The sequence below is a fragment of the Hippopotamus amphibius genome, chromosome 15 (assembly GCF_030028045.1).
Source record: "Hippopotamus amphibius kiboko isolate mHipAmp2 chromosome 15, mHipAmp2.hap2, whole genome shotgun sequence".
In the NCBI taxonomy this organism is placed as follows: domain Eukaryota; kingdom Metazoa; phylum Chordata; class Mammalia; order Artiodactyla; family Hippopotamidae; genus Hippopotamus; species Hippopotamus amphibius.
This window is the reverse complement of record NC_080200.1, coordinates 6,127,131-6,142,662: the sequence shown is the minus strand read 5'-3', so window position 1 is coordinate 6,142,662 and position 15,532 is coordinate 6,127,131. Positions and strand designations below refer to the sequence as shown.

Here is a 15,532-nt window from a genome sequence, read left to right as displayed (position 1 = left end):
CTTAACCACTGCACCACCAAGGAAGCCCTATCAGATTCTATAGTCTGTTCTTCTAGCGAGGTTCCATGCATTTCTATGACTTTTTTTTTATTTAAAGGATATTTATTTAAAGGGATAGTTTTGTTTATTTATTTATCTATCTTCTATTTATTTATGCACGCACACATACAGGATCTTAGTTCCCCCACCAGGGATTGAACCCGCGCCCGCTGCAGTGGAAGCACAGTGTTCTAACCACTGGACCGCCAAGCAAGTCCCCAAACTTTCCTTGACTTCCTAAAAATGCCTTACATGCTATGACAACAGCCACCCACGCTCCTTATAGACAAGCAGACAATGCAGAAAGAGTGAAGCCGAAAAATTAGAAAACTCTCTTCTTGGACCACAGCAAACAGGTTGGTGCTTTTGCTTGGAATATTTGTTGTGTGTGGGTAGTTGGTTAAGTTTGAACACACGGGTAGCGAGCTCCGAGGGTCCACCTGGGTGCACCGGCCATGGCCGGGGGAGAGCTCACGTGGCGGCCCCAAAGCTGCAAAACTCAATCCCTCCCAGAAGCAGACAAAGGGCCGGTGCCCGGACAAAGGGTCGCGGCCGCGTCTGCGCAGAACGTTCCCGGGAGCGCGCAGCCTCGCGCCGGGCCCGCCCCTGGCGCGGCGCGCTGACGTCACGGGGACGTCACGGCGGAGTCGCCATGGTGTCCCTGTGCGGCCTGGCTTCGGCGCTGGAGTCTTACAGGGGCCGCGACCGCCTGGTGAGGCTGGGGTGGAGAGCGGCCAGAGGTCCCGGCGTCGGGCCAAAGCCCAGAGACCCGGACCCTGAGGCCCGAGAGGGAGCGGGGTCGCTCAGGATCCCCCCAGGGCGGAGGCCCCGTCCCCTAGCGGTGGACATGTAGGTTGTTCCGGCCACCCCGTCGTGACTGGACATGTACAGACCCAACCAGATCCTCACGTTTGCACGTTGGGATACGGCCGGGTCGCTTGTGTGTCCCAAACAATGTCGTATGAGGATTTAGGATGTTGCAGGTTTCCCCCTCTGGCTGGACATTCGGGTTCCGAAAAATCCCCTACAGTTGGGCACTTAGGTTGTTCTGGCCAATTCAACCTGGCTGGAGATTTTCATGCCAGACAAATCCACGTTTGGACATTTAGGTTCGGACTAGGGCACTGAAGTGGGTCCCTGGGTTGTCCCAAACAGCCTCATATGGGGATTTAAGATTTTGCAGGGTTTTCCCTAGGGCTGGATGTTTAGGACTTGACCACATTCCCTCTGGTTGGGCATGTAGATTGTCCCTTCCAGGCCTCTGAGGTCAGACTTTGAGTTTGTCCCAATCAGTCTCTTACAGGTATGTATTTCGGTTGTACCAGGGAAGGTATCAATGGCTGGGCATTTAGTTTCCAACCAGATCCTCTATGATTGTGTATCCGGGTTTTAACAGATGCCCCCAAGCTGGGCATCTAAATTTCAGCATTTTTGCCATTGCAAAGGTGCTGAAAAGGAATTACAAGTAGAAATGATATATAAAACAACAGGAAAAAGCAACTTCTGAAAAGCAGATGAAATAAAGGTATAAGGGTGGTGACGCAGACCCAGTTTCACCATGACCCATATCACCCACTGATTCTCACATAACCACTGGGTTCCTTCTCGTGAAAGTAATACAGACAAATTATCCTTTTGTCCACTGGGTTGAGGCCTGGTCACCTTCCCGGTCCACAGCCCAGGCATGGACCTTGGTCCAGCCAGGTAGACTCAAATACACATTTCCACCTAGCCCCCCTGCCTTCTGGGAAAAGGAGGATCCAGCAGATGGGAAATGGGGGGTTCTTTTTCTTGTCCCCATCACATAAGTCTCCAAAGGCTTTGCCACTCCATGACATGAGCCAGCACTCTGCTAGTTTCCACAGTGCCTTTTGGAAAATGATGTCATGTTTCTCCATTTGTCTCACCAGAAGTATCTTTTTCAACTTTTGGCTTTTACTGGAAGTTTGTCGATTGAGACTCTTTCTCCCACTTGATCCCATGGGGCCCACGCCAGGTCAGGGGTGATCCAGCTCAGTCCTGCAGCAGGGCCATGCTGACTGCTTCTGCTTTCCCACAGATCCGAACGCTGGGGTACTGCTGCCAGCTGGTGGGCGGGGTCCTGGTGGAACAATGTCCTGCCGCCGGGTCAGAAGTGGGGACGCGCCTGCTGGCACTGTCTTCCCAACTCAGCCACTGCAGGACCATCCTGCGACTCTTTGATGACATGCCCATGTTTGTCTACACTAAGCAGTACGGCCTGGGGGCAGAGGTAACGGGATGCGTGGGGCTACAGGGAGGGGTGCGGACCCCAAGGAAGTCGGCATCTTAGGGACTTGTCTTTATAAAGGCCACTGTGTGGGCAGTTGATGATTTTTTTCAATTTTACTTTTTTTTTTTCTCCGGCTACACCGCACGGCGTGTGGGATCTTAGTTTCCCGACCAGGGATGGAACCCGCACCCCCTGCAGTGGAAGCACAGAGTTTCAACTACTGGACCACCAGGGAAATCCCCAATTTTACTTTTTTTTTGAGACAGATGTTCTCATTTCAGTTTCAGTTAAAAGAATTATCTCATATGTTTGCACATCCCCCAAAACTGTATGATTAAAAAGTCTCTCTCCTTCCTGACCCTCTGGCCGCCAGTTTTCCTCCTCAGAGGCAGCCAGTGTTGTCAGCTTCTTGTGTTTCCTTCATGAGATCTCCTGCACCTGCTCAGGCAGAGGCACATTGCTTACACAAATAGTTGTGTGCCATTTACGCTCTTCTGCCACGTGCTTTTTTCATGTTACAGTACAACTCGGAGGACTTCCCTGGTGGTCCAGTGGTTGAGACGCCACACTTCCACTGCAAGGGGGCGTAGGTTTGATCCCTGGCTGGGGAACTAAGATCCCGCGTGCCGCATGGCACAGCCAAAAAAAAAAACACACAAACAAACAAAACCAACAAATAAAGCAGTACAACTTGGAGTTCATTCCATATCAGTCCAAAAGAAGCTCCTTCTGGGAGTTCCCTGGCAGTTCAGTGGTTAGGACTCCTCGCTTTCACTGCCAAGGGCCTGGATTCAATCCCTGGTCAGGGAACTAAGATCCCCGCAAGATGTGTGGCACGGCCAAAAACCAAAACCAAGAAGCTCCTTCCTTCTTTATGGCCACATAGTACACATTTATCACCGCTGGTGACTTATTTAACTGATCCCCTGTTGGACATGTAGATTAGTTATAATATCTTGCTGTTACAACAGCAGTGCATCATTTCACCAGTGGGTCTAGAGCAGGGACAGGGGTTTCAATCTTGTCCCCCAAGGGGATGGGCCCAGAAGCTGCCCTGGGCCAGCCTGGCTGAGTCACGCCCCATTTCTGGGCTGCCCTGCTCCTCCCCCCTGCCCTCCCCGGATCTCCTCTCTGACCCGCTTGCTCAGATGCTCCCCCATTCCGCCCCAGTGCCCGTGGCCTGATCATCCCAACTGCTGGTGTTTCCCTGGACCTTCCTCCTGCTTTGACATCCATCTCTTCAGCTTCCCGTGCATCCCCCCATCTCCTCTGTGAAGACTCCCCTGAGTCCCCAGGCAAGGGGTAGGGGGCTCTCTGTGTCTCCTTGTGTCCCTTGGCCAGAACAAGAACCCCTTTTGTTGGTGCCCCCACCTCCCGCCCGGGTGAGAATCTCCTCCCCAGCATAGGGCCCAGACCTTCCTGCTTCTCAGGAAACACTGGTGGAATGAGCACATTGGGGTGGGGGTAGGGGCCCCATCTTCACGGAGGGGTGAAGTGTGCCAGAACACCCCAGGAGGTCCCAGGCAGGATGGCGGAGCTGAAGTGGGGTTCAGAACCCAGAGGATTGCGGGATCACAGCTGGCCAGTACGAAGGAGAGGGCAGCAAGCATTGGTGGGGCCTTGGCGGGGGGTGGGGGCGGTCCGGGGAAGACAAAGAAGAGGCGGAGGGTGTGGCAGGCAGCGAGGATGACGAGGTTAAAGGCAGAGAAGTGAAGGACTTGGCTGGGGACCCGGACCAGCTTGGAGGCCTTGAGGGGGCCGTGCCCTGAGGGACAGAACCCAGGGAAGAGGCTCCTGCAGCCTCAGCTGGCCCTGCCTCCAACTCAGGGTTGGAGGGTGTGGAATTTGCAGCTCAGCGGCCTGAGGCCCATCCCTCTAGGAGATGGGGCAAGTGGCAGCTTCCTCTAAAAGTGTCAGTTTGCCTGTTTGCAGAAGTGGGTGACCCCTCTCTGATTTGGGGGAGGTGACCCAAGCCTTGCAGCATACTGCTTGCTGGAAGCTGGCACCGGGTGTGTGGCAGCCCACCAGGCCACCCCACCTGCCTGCTCAGGGTTCTCTGCGGGGCGGCCTCCCCCATTCCCCTCTCAGGGTCCTGTGCCAGAGACCCACACGCAGGGCATTCCAGGTTGTCCTACACGGGAATCATCCGGGAACTTAAAAAAAATTCCCGGTGCCAGGGCCTACCGCAGCCTTGGTGAGGCAGAATCCCTGGGGCTGGGGGCTGGGTGTGGGGTTTTTGAAGTTCCCCAGGGGATTCCACGAGCGGCTGAGTGGAGACCCGCCACTCCACTGACCAGTGTTGACCACGCTGCTGAGAAAGCAGGCCTTCCCTCTCCTGCAGTGCCAGCCGTGGGCCAGCCTGCCAGGCCTGGACGTTGCCCTGTGACTGCCACCTGGCGTGGCCTGAGCCCCTGAAGTGGGCGGTTGGTAGGTCCAACCTCAGGCCCATCCTCCTCTCTCTCCCGGTTCCATAGGAGGAGGACATCTTTGTCCGCTGTGTGTCTGTCCTGGGCAACCTGGCCGACCAGCTCTACTACCCCTGTGAGCACGTCGCCTGGGCTGCTGATGCCAAAATCCTCCACGTGGACTCTGCCCGGTGGTGGACACTGAGCACAGCCCTCTGGGGCCTCTCCCTGCTCCTGGGGATTGCTAGGTAAGCGGCATCACCGCCCGCTTGGAGGCTGGAAGGGACCACCTGAGACCCCCGGCGGATGGACAGGCAGGCTGGAGGCGCGGGGGTGTTTGCCTCCGGCTTTTTTCCCTCTTGTCACCACCTCACTGTATGCGTTCCCTGTTGCTGCTGAAACAGATTTCCACAAACTCGGCGGCTTTCAGCAACACAAGTCGATCATCTTAACAGTTCTGGAGGTCGGAAGTCCAAAATGGGTCTCACTGGGCTAAAATCAAGGCGTGGGTAGGGCTGTGACCTTTCTGGAGGCTCCAGGGGAGAACCTGTTTCCTGGCCTTTTCCAGCTTCTAGAGGCCGCCTGCATGCCTCGGCTCATGGCCCTTTCCTCCACCTTCGAAGTTCATCACTCCAGCCTCTGCCTCGGTTGCCACAACTCCTTCTCTGACTCTGAGCCTCCTGCCTGACCTCTCAATCCCATCTGCAGAGTCCTTTTTGCCTTGGAAGGGAACATACTCACATCATAATTCTGGGGATTAGGATATGGACATCTTTGGAGGGGGAGGGCACGATTGTGTCTACTAGACCCAGGAAGAAGAAATAACTCTGGGGCCTGGACAGAAGTGGCTGGCATGGCTGCCCTTCCCCGGGTCCCTGAGTCCTGCTCGCATTGTCACCAGCAGACACCCTCAGACAAAACAGCCAGGAGTTTCCAGACTGGCTCCGTGCTTCCAAAAAACCATACGGTTTCTAAAACTCTAAAATAGTGGTTTCCTTCCCTCTGCAAATTTGCCGATAGGGTTTGTTGCGTCCCCTGCCCCAGAAGGCAAGGGAAGCAGGGCTTCCAGTGCACATGTTTCCTGGTGGCAAAGGTCTCTCAGATCCCAGGAGAGAGATGGGCAGCCCCTGACCTCGGGGGCGGGGAGGGCGGTGCCCCCATCTGCTGTCCCTTTTCCCTGGGTGTACCCTGAGGTGCAGCAGTCCTCGTTTCCCCCTCCCCTCCAATCATACGTGTATTGTATGGTTATTGACGGTCTGGAAAATGAACAAACCCCAAAGCGGAAGATTCAAATCGCCTGCAATCCAACCCAGAGATCCCCACTCTTTATGCTTTGGTGATTTCTCCCCCGCCTTTGATTTTTGACACTCTTGTCTCTGCTCTCCTGTTTCACGGGTACGGCTCCTCTTTGCTGTAAGCTCCCCTCCCAGTCACGGTGGCTGTCACGGAGCTGGCCCGTCTCTCTCCGCATCAGCCTTCCCCATGTGCTCCGGCTGCCTGGGCTGGGCTCTGGGTGCTCTGAGGCTGCAGCCCCTCCTCAGGCTGCCGTGTGACCTCCAGCCCCAAGACACTTCCCGTTCCTGCTTTAGGGGAAGCCTTGGTTCCCTTTATTTTTTTAATAGACTATTTTTTTAGAGCAGTTTTAGGTTCACAGCAAAATTGAGCTGGAAGCAGAGTTCCCACCTACCCCCTACACATGCACAGCCTCCCCAACCACCCACACGGCACCAGAGCAGGACATTTGTTACAATCGGTGAACTGACGTTGACACCAGCATAATTACCCCACGGCCCTGGTGGATGTTAGGGTTCCCTCCCTGTGTTGCCTGTTCTCTGAGTCGGACAAACGTATGATGACATGTATCCACCAGTGAGGTATCTATCATACAGGGTACTTTCACTGCGCCAGGAATCCTATTTTTAGGATGAATATGCTCTGCCTATTATTCCATTCATTTTTATACTTATTCATTGATTTTAGCACCAATGGCAGTTGTTTGTTTATTTATTTATGGCTGCATTGGGTCTTCGTTGCTACACACTGGCTTTTGCTAGTTGCGGTGAGCAAGGGCTCCTCTGTTACGGTGCACGGGCTTCTCTGTGCCGTGGCGTCTCTCGTGGAGCACGGGCTCTAGGCACGCGGGCTTCAGTAGTTGTGGCTCGTGGGCTTAGTTGCTGCGCGGCATGTGGGATTTTCCTGGACCAGGCGCATCTGTAACCACTGCGCCACCAGGGAAGCCCCTCCATTCATTTGTAGAGCTTCTGGTTTTCCCGTCGTGTCTCTGTATCTGGCGTGAGCACGAGTGTGGGGGTTGGGGAGCACTGGGTGTGTACTCATCATGACCAGGGGCCCCTAAGACCCCAGGGTGCCAGAGAGTCACCTGGGAGGTTGTTGAAATGTAGGTGCTGCCTGGCTGAAGCTCCTGGAAGTTCTGATTCTTCAGGTCTGGGGGCCCAGGAAACATCATTTTGCACGCGTCCCCCAGGGGGCTCTGACGGACAGCCACTGACCTTACTGAAGGTGCTGCCCTCTGTCCCCTCCCCTCGGGACTTGTCACCTGGATGGGTACACGGTGGCTGGGGAGATGGGATCAGGCCCTGGACGGACCTCCGAGTCAGGAAGTCTGGCTGAGGTCAGCCTTCAGGCTGGCTGGACTCGGCACATTCACGCCCCCGCACGCCCCACAGCCCAGCTGCAGGGTGCAAGGCCTGGGCAGAGCAGCCTGGGTGGACACCACGCCGGGCCCCAGGGTCCGCAGGAGCACCTCAGGACGCCTGTCTGATGGTCGCTTCCTCAGTCTGCAGGTGCCAGCCCTCGGGGCCCAGAAGGTCGTCTAGACGCACCCCAGACAGGTCCGGCCAGTGTCCAGGGTGTGTGTGTGGGTTGGGGACAGGCCTGGTGCCCATCTGGACCTGTTCCCCTGGTGAGCCAGCCAAGACACAGGGGTGGGGTGGGGACAGCTTTCCCCGGCCAGGCCAGGCCGGCAGTGGGCCACCCTCATGTCCTCATCCACAGAGGGGTTGCCTCCCGGCTGGGCCGTTAACCCTGCATGTGGCTCGATGTTCTTTTGAACTGTTGGTCTCAGGGCCAGTGGTTGCAGAGGCTGAGCCAGAGCCTCACTGGCCAGGTCAGAAGCACTGGACCTTCCCGAACCTGCAGCCGGCGAAGGCGGGAGGGGGTCTGCCTTAGGGATGAGTCCGCAGCGTCCAAGTCACGGACGGTCTGGGGCTCCAGGAGGGCGCAGGATGGTTGGAGCCGTCTGTTGGCAAGGTCGGCAAACTTTACAGGGAAGCTGTGGCTGCAGTGGCAGGCGGGGAGCCCCCCCCTTGGGCCCCTGCGCCCCCACCGGGCTTCTCCCACCCCGTCCTCTGTCGTGTTGCAGGTCCCTGTGGATGGTCCTGAAGCTGAGACAGAGGCCGAGGAGCCCCCCGGCAGCCTCCACCAGGTACGAAGGCGGGGCTGCTCCCAGCCAGGGAGGTGCTCAGAGTCACCAGCGATCAGGCCCCGTGTGTGCGTGCGTGCGTGCGTGCGTGCGTGCGTGCGTGTGTGTGTGGCGGTGGGGAGGGGGTGCCTGATGTGCGCCAGGGGCCTCCGGGTGCATGTAGCCCTTTTACAGATGGGGAAACAGAAGCTAGCTGGAGGCCCCTTAGGCAGGAAGTGGCAGAGCCGGGACTCCAGGGCTGGGCCTTCACGGCCATGCCCTCATCAGGGAGGATGATCAGAGATGGAGTCCCAAGGTCAGTCACTATATCATCCTGGGAAAGGACACGGGGTAGGGCTGCACCCAGCACAGGCGCAGAAGCTGCCCACCTCCCCGCCCAGCTCCAGGGGTTCAGGAGGACGGAGGTGTGGACCTGAGCTCTCGTTCCCTTTGTGGGCTCCCTCTGGCGGGTGTGACTGGCATGCGGTCCCACGAGAGGCCCTGTCAGTCCTCCCTGCCCAGCGCTCCTTGTTCTGCCCCTGCGGGAGGGTGGGGGTGGGGGGTACCCGGCCTTCCCTGAGTGCCCCGTTTGCTCCCACAGCCGGCTGCCCCGGGGCAAGCAGAGGGCCGTGGAGGCCCAGATCTGGTCGGAGGCACTGACTCTCCTGAGCAACCTGGCCGACCTGGCCAACGCGGTGCACTGGCTGCCTCCCGGCGTCCTGTGGGCCGGCCGCTTCCCTCCGTGGCTGGTGGGCCTCCTGGGCACCGTCTCCTCCCTCCTCAGCGTGTACCAGGCAGTCCGGGCCGGCAGCCAGACTGATGCCGCCCCCTGATGGACCAGGGAGCCAGAACCCCAATAGGGGCCCTTCCCTTGGAGCAGTGATTGCCCGGGAGGGGCCGGATCTTTAATCAAGCAGATCAAGGCCAGGTGCAGGGAGGCCCAGCCAGAGGAATGCACAGAGCAGCCTGGGGCATGAGCCCCGGACGGTGGGCGTGTGGGGGGCGAGGTCCCCCAGGCCCAGCCTCTGTGGGGGCGGAGCGGGAAGACCCTGAGACTCACTCGGGTGCAGAGGAACAGGCCCCCGCAGGCCAGAGCCCTCCATCCAGTAGAGGCCAGCAGAGCAGCTGGTCGGGATGGAGAGCACCAGGGGGCCCTGAGGAACGTGAAATAAGAATCAATTAAATGCGGTGGTTCCAGTGCCAGGCCAGATGTGAGAGCTTATTCCTAATTCCCCCCACCCCCTCTTGTCTGCTCACTCGCACGCCCTCTCCCCCCAGCAGGCGGGGGTGCCACAGGCCTTATTTTAGGGAGGGTGCTCAGGTGCCCACTGTGGGCCTGGGTTCAGCCTCCTGCGGGCTGGCTGGGGTGGGAAGTCACACCTCCCCGCCCGCCTTCCGGAGCATCCTTGTCCGGTGGTCCCCTCCAACGCTGCAGGTGCGGCCCGCGGACCCGGAGCGGCCTTCAGCCCAGGGGGCCGGTCCTCTCTCCCCGTGGGCTTGGGCACCCCGGCCATGGATGCTGCCTCCGCCAGGCTGTGCCCGCGTCTCGAGCTCCTGGGCGTTGCGAGGTTGCTGTCGTGGCCGAAGCATCCCACAGCCATGGCTCGGACACAGGGCTGGCCTGAGCATTTCATGGGCTCCGAGCATCTCTGGAGATGCCCGAGTCTCTCGCCTCCCAGCTTGTGAAGAACATGGCAGGCAGGACGGGACGAGCTTGTTTTCGTCTGAGGTTGGAGAGGCAGCACGTGGCCTCGGGCGGCTCCGGTGGGCAGTGGGCGGCCCACCCCTGCCCCTCGCTCTTGCTGCGCCCTGTGACCCTCCAGGTGTGAGTCCTGGTGGGAAAGGGGAGGGAATAGCGCTCTGTCCCTCACAGCTCACAAGCACCCGGAAGAACCAATGAACTGGCCATGTTGAAGGTCCCTGCAGCCTCCTGTTCTTCCAACCACATTTTGTTCTTTTACAAAGAAGGTACTTGGCCGGGAACAGCTGGGTTGTGGGGCTGCTCAGGGTCACATAGGACGCAGGGACCCCGCCTGGCCCATCCAGCAGCTGGAGGGGGGTCTCCCTCTGGCCTAGGGGAGGGGGAGAGAGGAGGGAGGGGGGTCCTCTTCCCTCTCGTAAAGGGGGGCATGCTTCGCGTTCCCAGCACCCAGGGGCACCCGTGCGATTAGGGTGCGGGTCAGAGCAGCACTGCCTACCTGTCTGAAGACTCAAGTGAGTTAACACCTGTAAAGCAGTGTGTTTGTCAGGGGACCACGTGAACGCCTGGAAGTGTAACACGGCAGGTCACAGGTACCCCAGGAGGCTGGCGTCCCTGCAGGCCTGGACAGCAGAGCTGGCTGGGCAAGTGAGGAGCCACCTCTGCCTGTTGTGTGGCCACGCCCCCTGTCCCGTGCCCTTCTCTGGGCTTGAAGCTCATCTACAGGTTGGGGTGAAGCAAGACAATTCCAGGGGATTGGGTCCCAAAGGATCTCCAGCTGTTCTGCAGGACATGGGGAGTGCATGCGCGGTGGACTCTGCTCCCTCAGGGAGCAGGGAGGCTGAGGGGCCCCCCTTGTCAAGGAGGCTGACACCCCAGGACTGCCGGGGCGGCCTAAGTGGGAGGGGACCCAGCCAGGGCTGGAGGGCTTGGCAGCATTCTCTGCACCATGGCCTTGTTACAGGGCTGCTTCCTCTGGGGGCCACCACAGCCACCTTGGCACTGCCACTGCCTCCAACGTTGGGTTTTTTAAATAAATAAATTTATTTATTTATTGGCTGTGTTGGGTCTTCGCTGCTGCACATGGGCTTTCTCTAGTTGCGGTGAGTGGGGGCTACTCTTCTTTGCAATGCATGAGCTCCTCATTGCCGTGGCTTCTCTTGTTGTGGAGCACAGGCTCTAGGCACGTGGGCTTCCGTCGTTGCGGCATGTGGGCTCAAAAGTTGTGGCTCACGGGCTCTAAAGCACAGGCTCAATAGTTGTGGTGCATGGGCTTAGTGGCTCCGTGGCATGTGGGATCTTCCTGGAGCAGGGATCAAACCCGTGTCCCCTGCATTAGCAGGCGGATTCTTAACCACTGCGCCACCTAGGAAGCTGTGCCTCCAACTTGGAATGTCCAGATGTAATCGCCGTCTGGGGCTTCCTCACCGGGACTAGAGCAGGCTACCTGGCTTGGGCTCTCTGTGCGGTCCGCCCAGTCACTGGTCTGAGCTGGTGCCGCGAGGGGGTGGGGGTGGAGTGGGGGTGCCGTCACCTGCGTGGGAGGCGTCGCTGCCTCCCGACATTCCCCACCCCAGCCTTGGGACGGGGGAGTGGTGCACCAGCAGGAAGTGACAGCCGCTGAGGGTACTGCTCTGGTGTCCTGGGCCCACGTGGGAGGGACAGGGCATCACAGCCTGGTTGTCAGGCAGGCCCTGGGCCTGGTGGTGAGGCCTCCTAGGGTAGCGGAGGGTCCGATCCGCCCCCACCCCCTGCCCGCCCCGAACCTGAATGCACACTACAGCACCGACCTTTGGGCAAGGGGACCCTAAAACAAAACCCTGAAAAACAGCCACTCTGGTCAGCTCATCTTAGTCACGTTTATTGCTAGAATCAGGTCTCGAGTTCTAGGGCGGTTCCGACACACACCACAGTGAGAAAACGCTGCCCTCAGTATAAAAACAAACGTCGGGCGGACTGAGGTCACGGTCACAATGAACGTGCATGGAGCCCCCAGAAACAGGAACACTGGCTTGACCCCTACTTTACAAATAGGACTGGGCTGTACCCGGGAGCGAGCTCGGGGTCCTGGTGAGATGGGCCCATGGCGCCGCCCTGCTGCCGGCACGGCCCGGAAGCCTCCTTGGCCGGTTCCCACCACGTGGCCTCGAACGGCTTATGGCCTGAGGAGTCCTCTGGGAGGGACAGAGTGGACCCGTGGGTGGGGGTGCAGGGCCCAGGGATGTTCTCTTCACGATAGGACAGGAACTTACAAGTCGACTTCTCTAAAGTGCTCTGATGCGCCTCGGTACAAAACACAAAACACTGCCTACAGACGTGGCACAGGGGATCCGGACGTGTCCTGGGGGCAGGAGGCCGCTGCTCCTTGCCCCTCACTGGTGCCACAGGCCCGTGGGCCGGGGGGGGTGGGGGAGGCGCCCAGAGATGAGCTTGGGAGACGTCCAGGACCACTGTCAGTTCCTTGTCACCGCTGGCCGTGTCGCCTCGCCCCCGCTGTGCCCGGGCTCCTACTGTGCTCAGGACCCAGTCTTCCCGCCAATGCTTTGGGAGGGACTGGGCTCCGGGTTCCTCAGGGGAGCCTGGGGTGCAGGAAAAAGCTGGAATCCCACCCCCACCACACCCCAGCCTACACTTGGCCAGAGCTGGAACGTGGGTCTGACCCAGTTGCCACGCTGGGGCTGTTCGTGGATATGAGACACCATCCCCAACACCTACAGCCATGCCGCGGGGCTGGGCTGGTGGCCCTCGCCCTCCTCTGGGGAGCTGACAATGAGCTGCTGGGTGTGAGCAGCCCCCGAGGCAGCCATCTGGGCACTCCCTGGCAACAGTCGCTACCCAGGCCACCGGCGTCCCGCCCCACTGCTCCTCCTCGTCCCAGCATCTGCCTATCAGCTCGGGACACCGGCCCTGGGAGGCTACCCCTGGCAGCCCCGGAACTGGCCCATCTCATGGGGACGGACGACCCTCCACCCAGGGCTGGGACCCTTGGGTGTGTGCCTGCCCCGGCTGAAGCTGCGGACTTGGCTTCCTGGGCTTCTGGTATCCGCGAGGCCCACAGAACCAGGCCGCCTTCGTGAGGCGCCTTGGGAAAGCACTGAGTTCGACAAGAGCAACTTTTAAAAACCTCCACCATGTTAAAATGAGCCACCGTTCGTCCCTTCCAGGTCAGCCCTTCTCAGGACAAGCTTCCGCACCTGCAGGACCCTCCGGGCGCACCATCGGCCGACCTCTCCGGCCGCCCTGCCCTGTGGCCCTCTGTCCTGGGCGAGTGCTGTGCCACCCTCGGCTGGGGTCATGTCTTGGCCTTGAGGTTCACCATGAACCCACTTGTGGAAGTCAATTCTGCCTGATTCTGTGGACACAGCCAACACCACTGGGCCCCTTCTGCTGCCATAATGACGCGCTCCAGGGTCTCCTGGTGGCCATGGAGTCCAGCCTGGGGCCAGCACCTCCTCAGGCCATGGTCTGGCCTGTTGTAATGCTCCTGGTGGAAACCACCACAGTTGGTCAGTGCCTTGGAAAGACAGTCTGGAGTTGGTCTCTACTCTACCCAAATGGGGTGCTACAGTTATGGCTCCGTGGGTTAGCTGTGGTTCAACCCTCGATTAAAAACTTTCCTTTTTGTATCAAAGAAACAGGTCTACAAAGTTGCCCAGGCACCACTGCTAACCCTACAGAGAGCCTCCAGATGGCGGGCCAGCCCTGCCCCGCCCCGGCGTGGCGGTTGTTGGCAGAGGCCTGCTTGGGAAGGGGAGAGGGCCAGGGGGGTGCATCCCCAGAAATCACGAAGGGCGGGCGGCACAGGGAGGGGTCTGCACCCTGAGCCACGCCCCCTAGAAGAAGATGACATCTTCCTTGCTGGCTTCTTCCTTGTCAAGTGACGTGGAGGACAGGCCCCTGTGTGGGAAGGATGTTGCCCAGGCCTTGAAGTAGTCAGAGGGGACGTCTGCTGGGGCCGGGATCGGGGCTGGGAGGCAGGGGTCTGGAAGAGACGGGGAGTTGTGGGTGGCAGCAGCTGCCGGGCACCCTGGGTGCCAGGGGGTGGGGAGTGGGGTGGGGGGCCAGCTCACCTGGGGGGGGCGTGGAGCTGCGCAGGACGGGACTCAGTGAGCGGCGGCTCCGAGAGGCGTTCTCCTCTTTGCCCATGAACTTGTTGAAAAGCGGTGGCTGCTTCAGGTCAAACGAGGCTGGAAGAGGGAGGTGCCGCTGGGATGCTTGGCCTCGGTCCAAGCACAGGAGCTCCCTGACCTGGGTCAGGGCCTTGGCCCACTCCTCAACACTTGCCCCAGTGCCTGCTCCCAGAGATGGACTCTGCGCAGACATAAGCCCCCAAATTCCGTGACAAAACCCAGGGCAGACACCCCTACCCGATCACAGAGGGCCCTAGAGTCATTTAACCTTTGGACGAGAGGCCCTGTGACCCTGCTGCCCAGAGGTCCCGGGACACAGGCCCTGCTCCCCAGGAACATCCCAGGGACGCTCCCCCTGGTCCTTCCCTACCAGGCACCACTGGCTGCAGGGTGCTCTGGGGCAAGGGCTGAGTGCGCAGTCCGTAGAGCAAGGACACCAGCAGAACCGGCACCTGGACCAGCAGAGGGCAGGGCTCGGTGAGGGAGCAGTGGCACCGATCGGGGTGCGACTTTCTGCCTGACTTCCCACCCAGGGTGACTAACTGTGCAGAGGTTTCCAAGGCCTGTTTCTGAATCACCAAGACATTCGCTTGTCCCTGATCCCAATTTGAGGGCCAAGGCGGGAACAGGAGTTGAGGTTTAACGTTTCCATTTTTCGCTCTTTGAGATGAAAGACCTCCATGTGGGGGGAGGAGAGCCTCAGCTGCATCACCAGCTGTGCCTGGGGGTTTCCTCCTGGAGCCCCCTCCAGAGTGGACGCTGGGCAAGGCGGGGAGGGGGGTGCCGGGAGGAGGCCCCGACTCACTTGAGCTCTCCCAGCGCTGGGAGCCCCGGCTCTTGCTGCCCTTGTCCTTGCCTCCCTTGGTGGAGGCGGCCAGCTTGGTGGGGATCTGCTGCTGCACGGCTGCCTGCCTCTGGATCTGGTTGGTGGCGCTGAGCAGCTGGATGGGCACGTCGCTCTTGACAAGCCGCCCGTCGGCTGGGGCGCTGTCCCTGCGGGTCACCTCGGCGCGCTCGGCGTACTCGGGCCCAGCACCGGACAGCAGCGAGCTCACCCGGGTCCCCGGTGCTTTGGGCAGGGCCATGGGCCCTTCCAGCCCTTCCCCGTTGAAGCTGGGAGTGTGGCTGGGGGGCTGGGCCTGAGAGAGTGACAGGAGACATGTTCCAACGCCGTCGTTCCTGCTGGAAGCCCTTCCTAGGGTACCAACAAGGAGCGGCGCCCTGCAGATTTGCAAGGTGCTACTGGCCCAGCCTCACAGGCACCCTGCCACCTGCTCTCTGTCGGCTCCCGGCTGGGGCGGGGTTTTTGGAGATGGATGAACCAGCCTGCCCTCCCAGCTCCCGGGCCAGGCGTCGCTTTACTGGAAGCCTCTTAGCTGGGAGGGTCCGACCTGCGCATAAAAGCTGATGCCGGCCCCTCGCGGCTGCCATTCACCCACTTGTCCCCAAAACGCAGGCAGACACACCCACGCACGTGCACAGACACTCACGTTCTCATGCGCACACAACTCACGTACGCGCACGCACACAGGCATCCTTGCGCACGCGCGTTCCCGGAGCCCGCACAGGCGCAGGCCGCACTCCTGC

The 15,532-nt window shown here is 59.8% G+C and overlaps 2 protein-coding genes across 4 annotated transcripts in view; one reads left to right on the top strand and one right to left on the bottom strand.

Moving 5' to 3' along the window:
- Nucleotides 1-673: 673 nt before the first annotated feature.
- On the top strand, nt 674-10,832 carry PEX11G (peroxisomal biogenesis factor 11 gamma). The gene is made up of 5 exons (XM_057709342.1): nt 674-751; nt 2,099-2,290; nt 4,765-4,943; nt 8,078-8,140; nt 8,718-10,832. The coding sequence occupies exons 1-5, from the start codon at nt 692-694 to the stop codon at nt 8,947-8,949; spliced, it is 726 nt and encodes a 241-aa protein (XP_057565325.1). The 5' UTR covers nt 674-691; the 3' UTR covers nt 8,950-10,832.
- A 2,792-nt stretch (nt 10,833-13,624) lies between these two features.
- Nucleotides 13,625-15,532, bottom strand: part of ARHGEF18 (Rho/Rac guanine nucleotide exchange factor 18) — a 53,208-nt gene continuing 51,300 nt past the window's right edge. For all 3 annotated transcript variants that reach the window (XM_057709011.1, XM_057709012.1, XM_057709010.1), the window contains 3 exons: nt 14,751-15,084; nt 13,886-14,002; nt 13,625-13,797 (listed from right to left, as the gene is read on the bottom strand). In XM_057709011.1, coding sequence (XP_057564994.1) covers nt 13,649-13,797; nt 13,886-14,002; nt 14,751-15,084 — 600 coding nt within the window. In that variant the 3' untranslated portion in view covers nt 13,625-13,648. The remainder of the gene's footprint in view (nt 13,798-13,885; nt 14,003-14,750; nt 15,085-15,532) is intronic.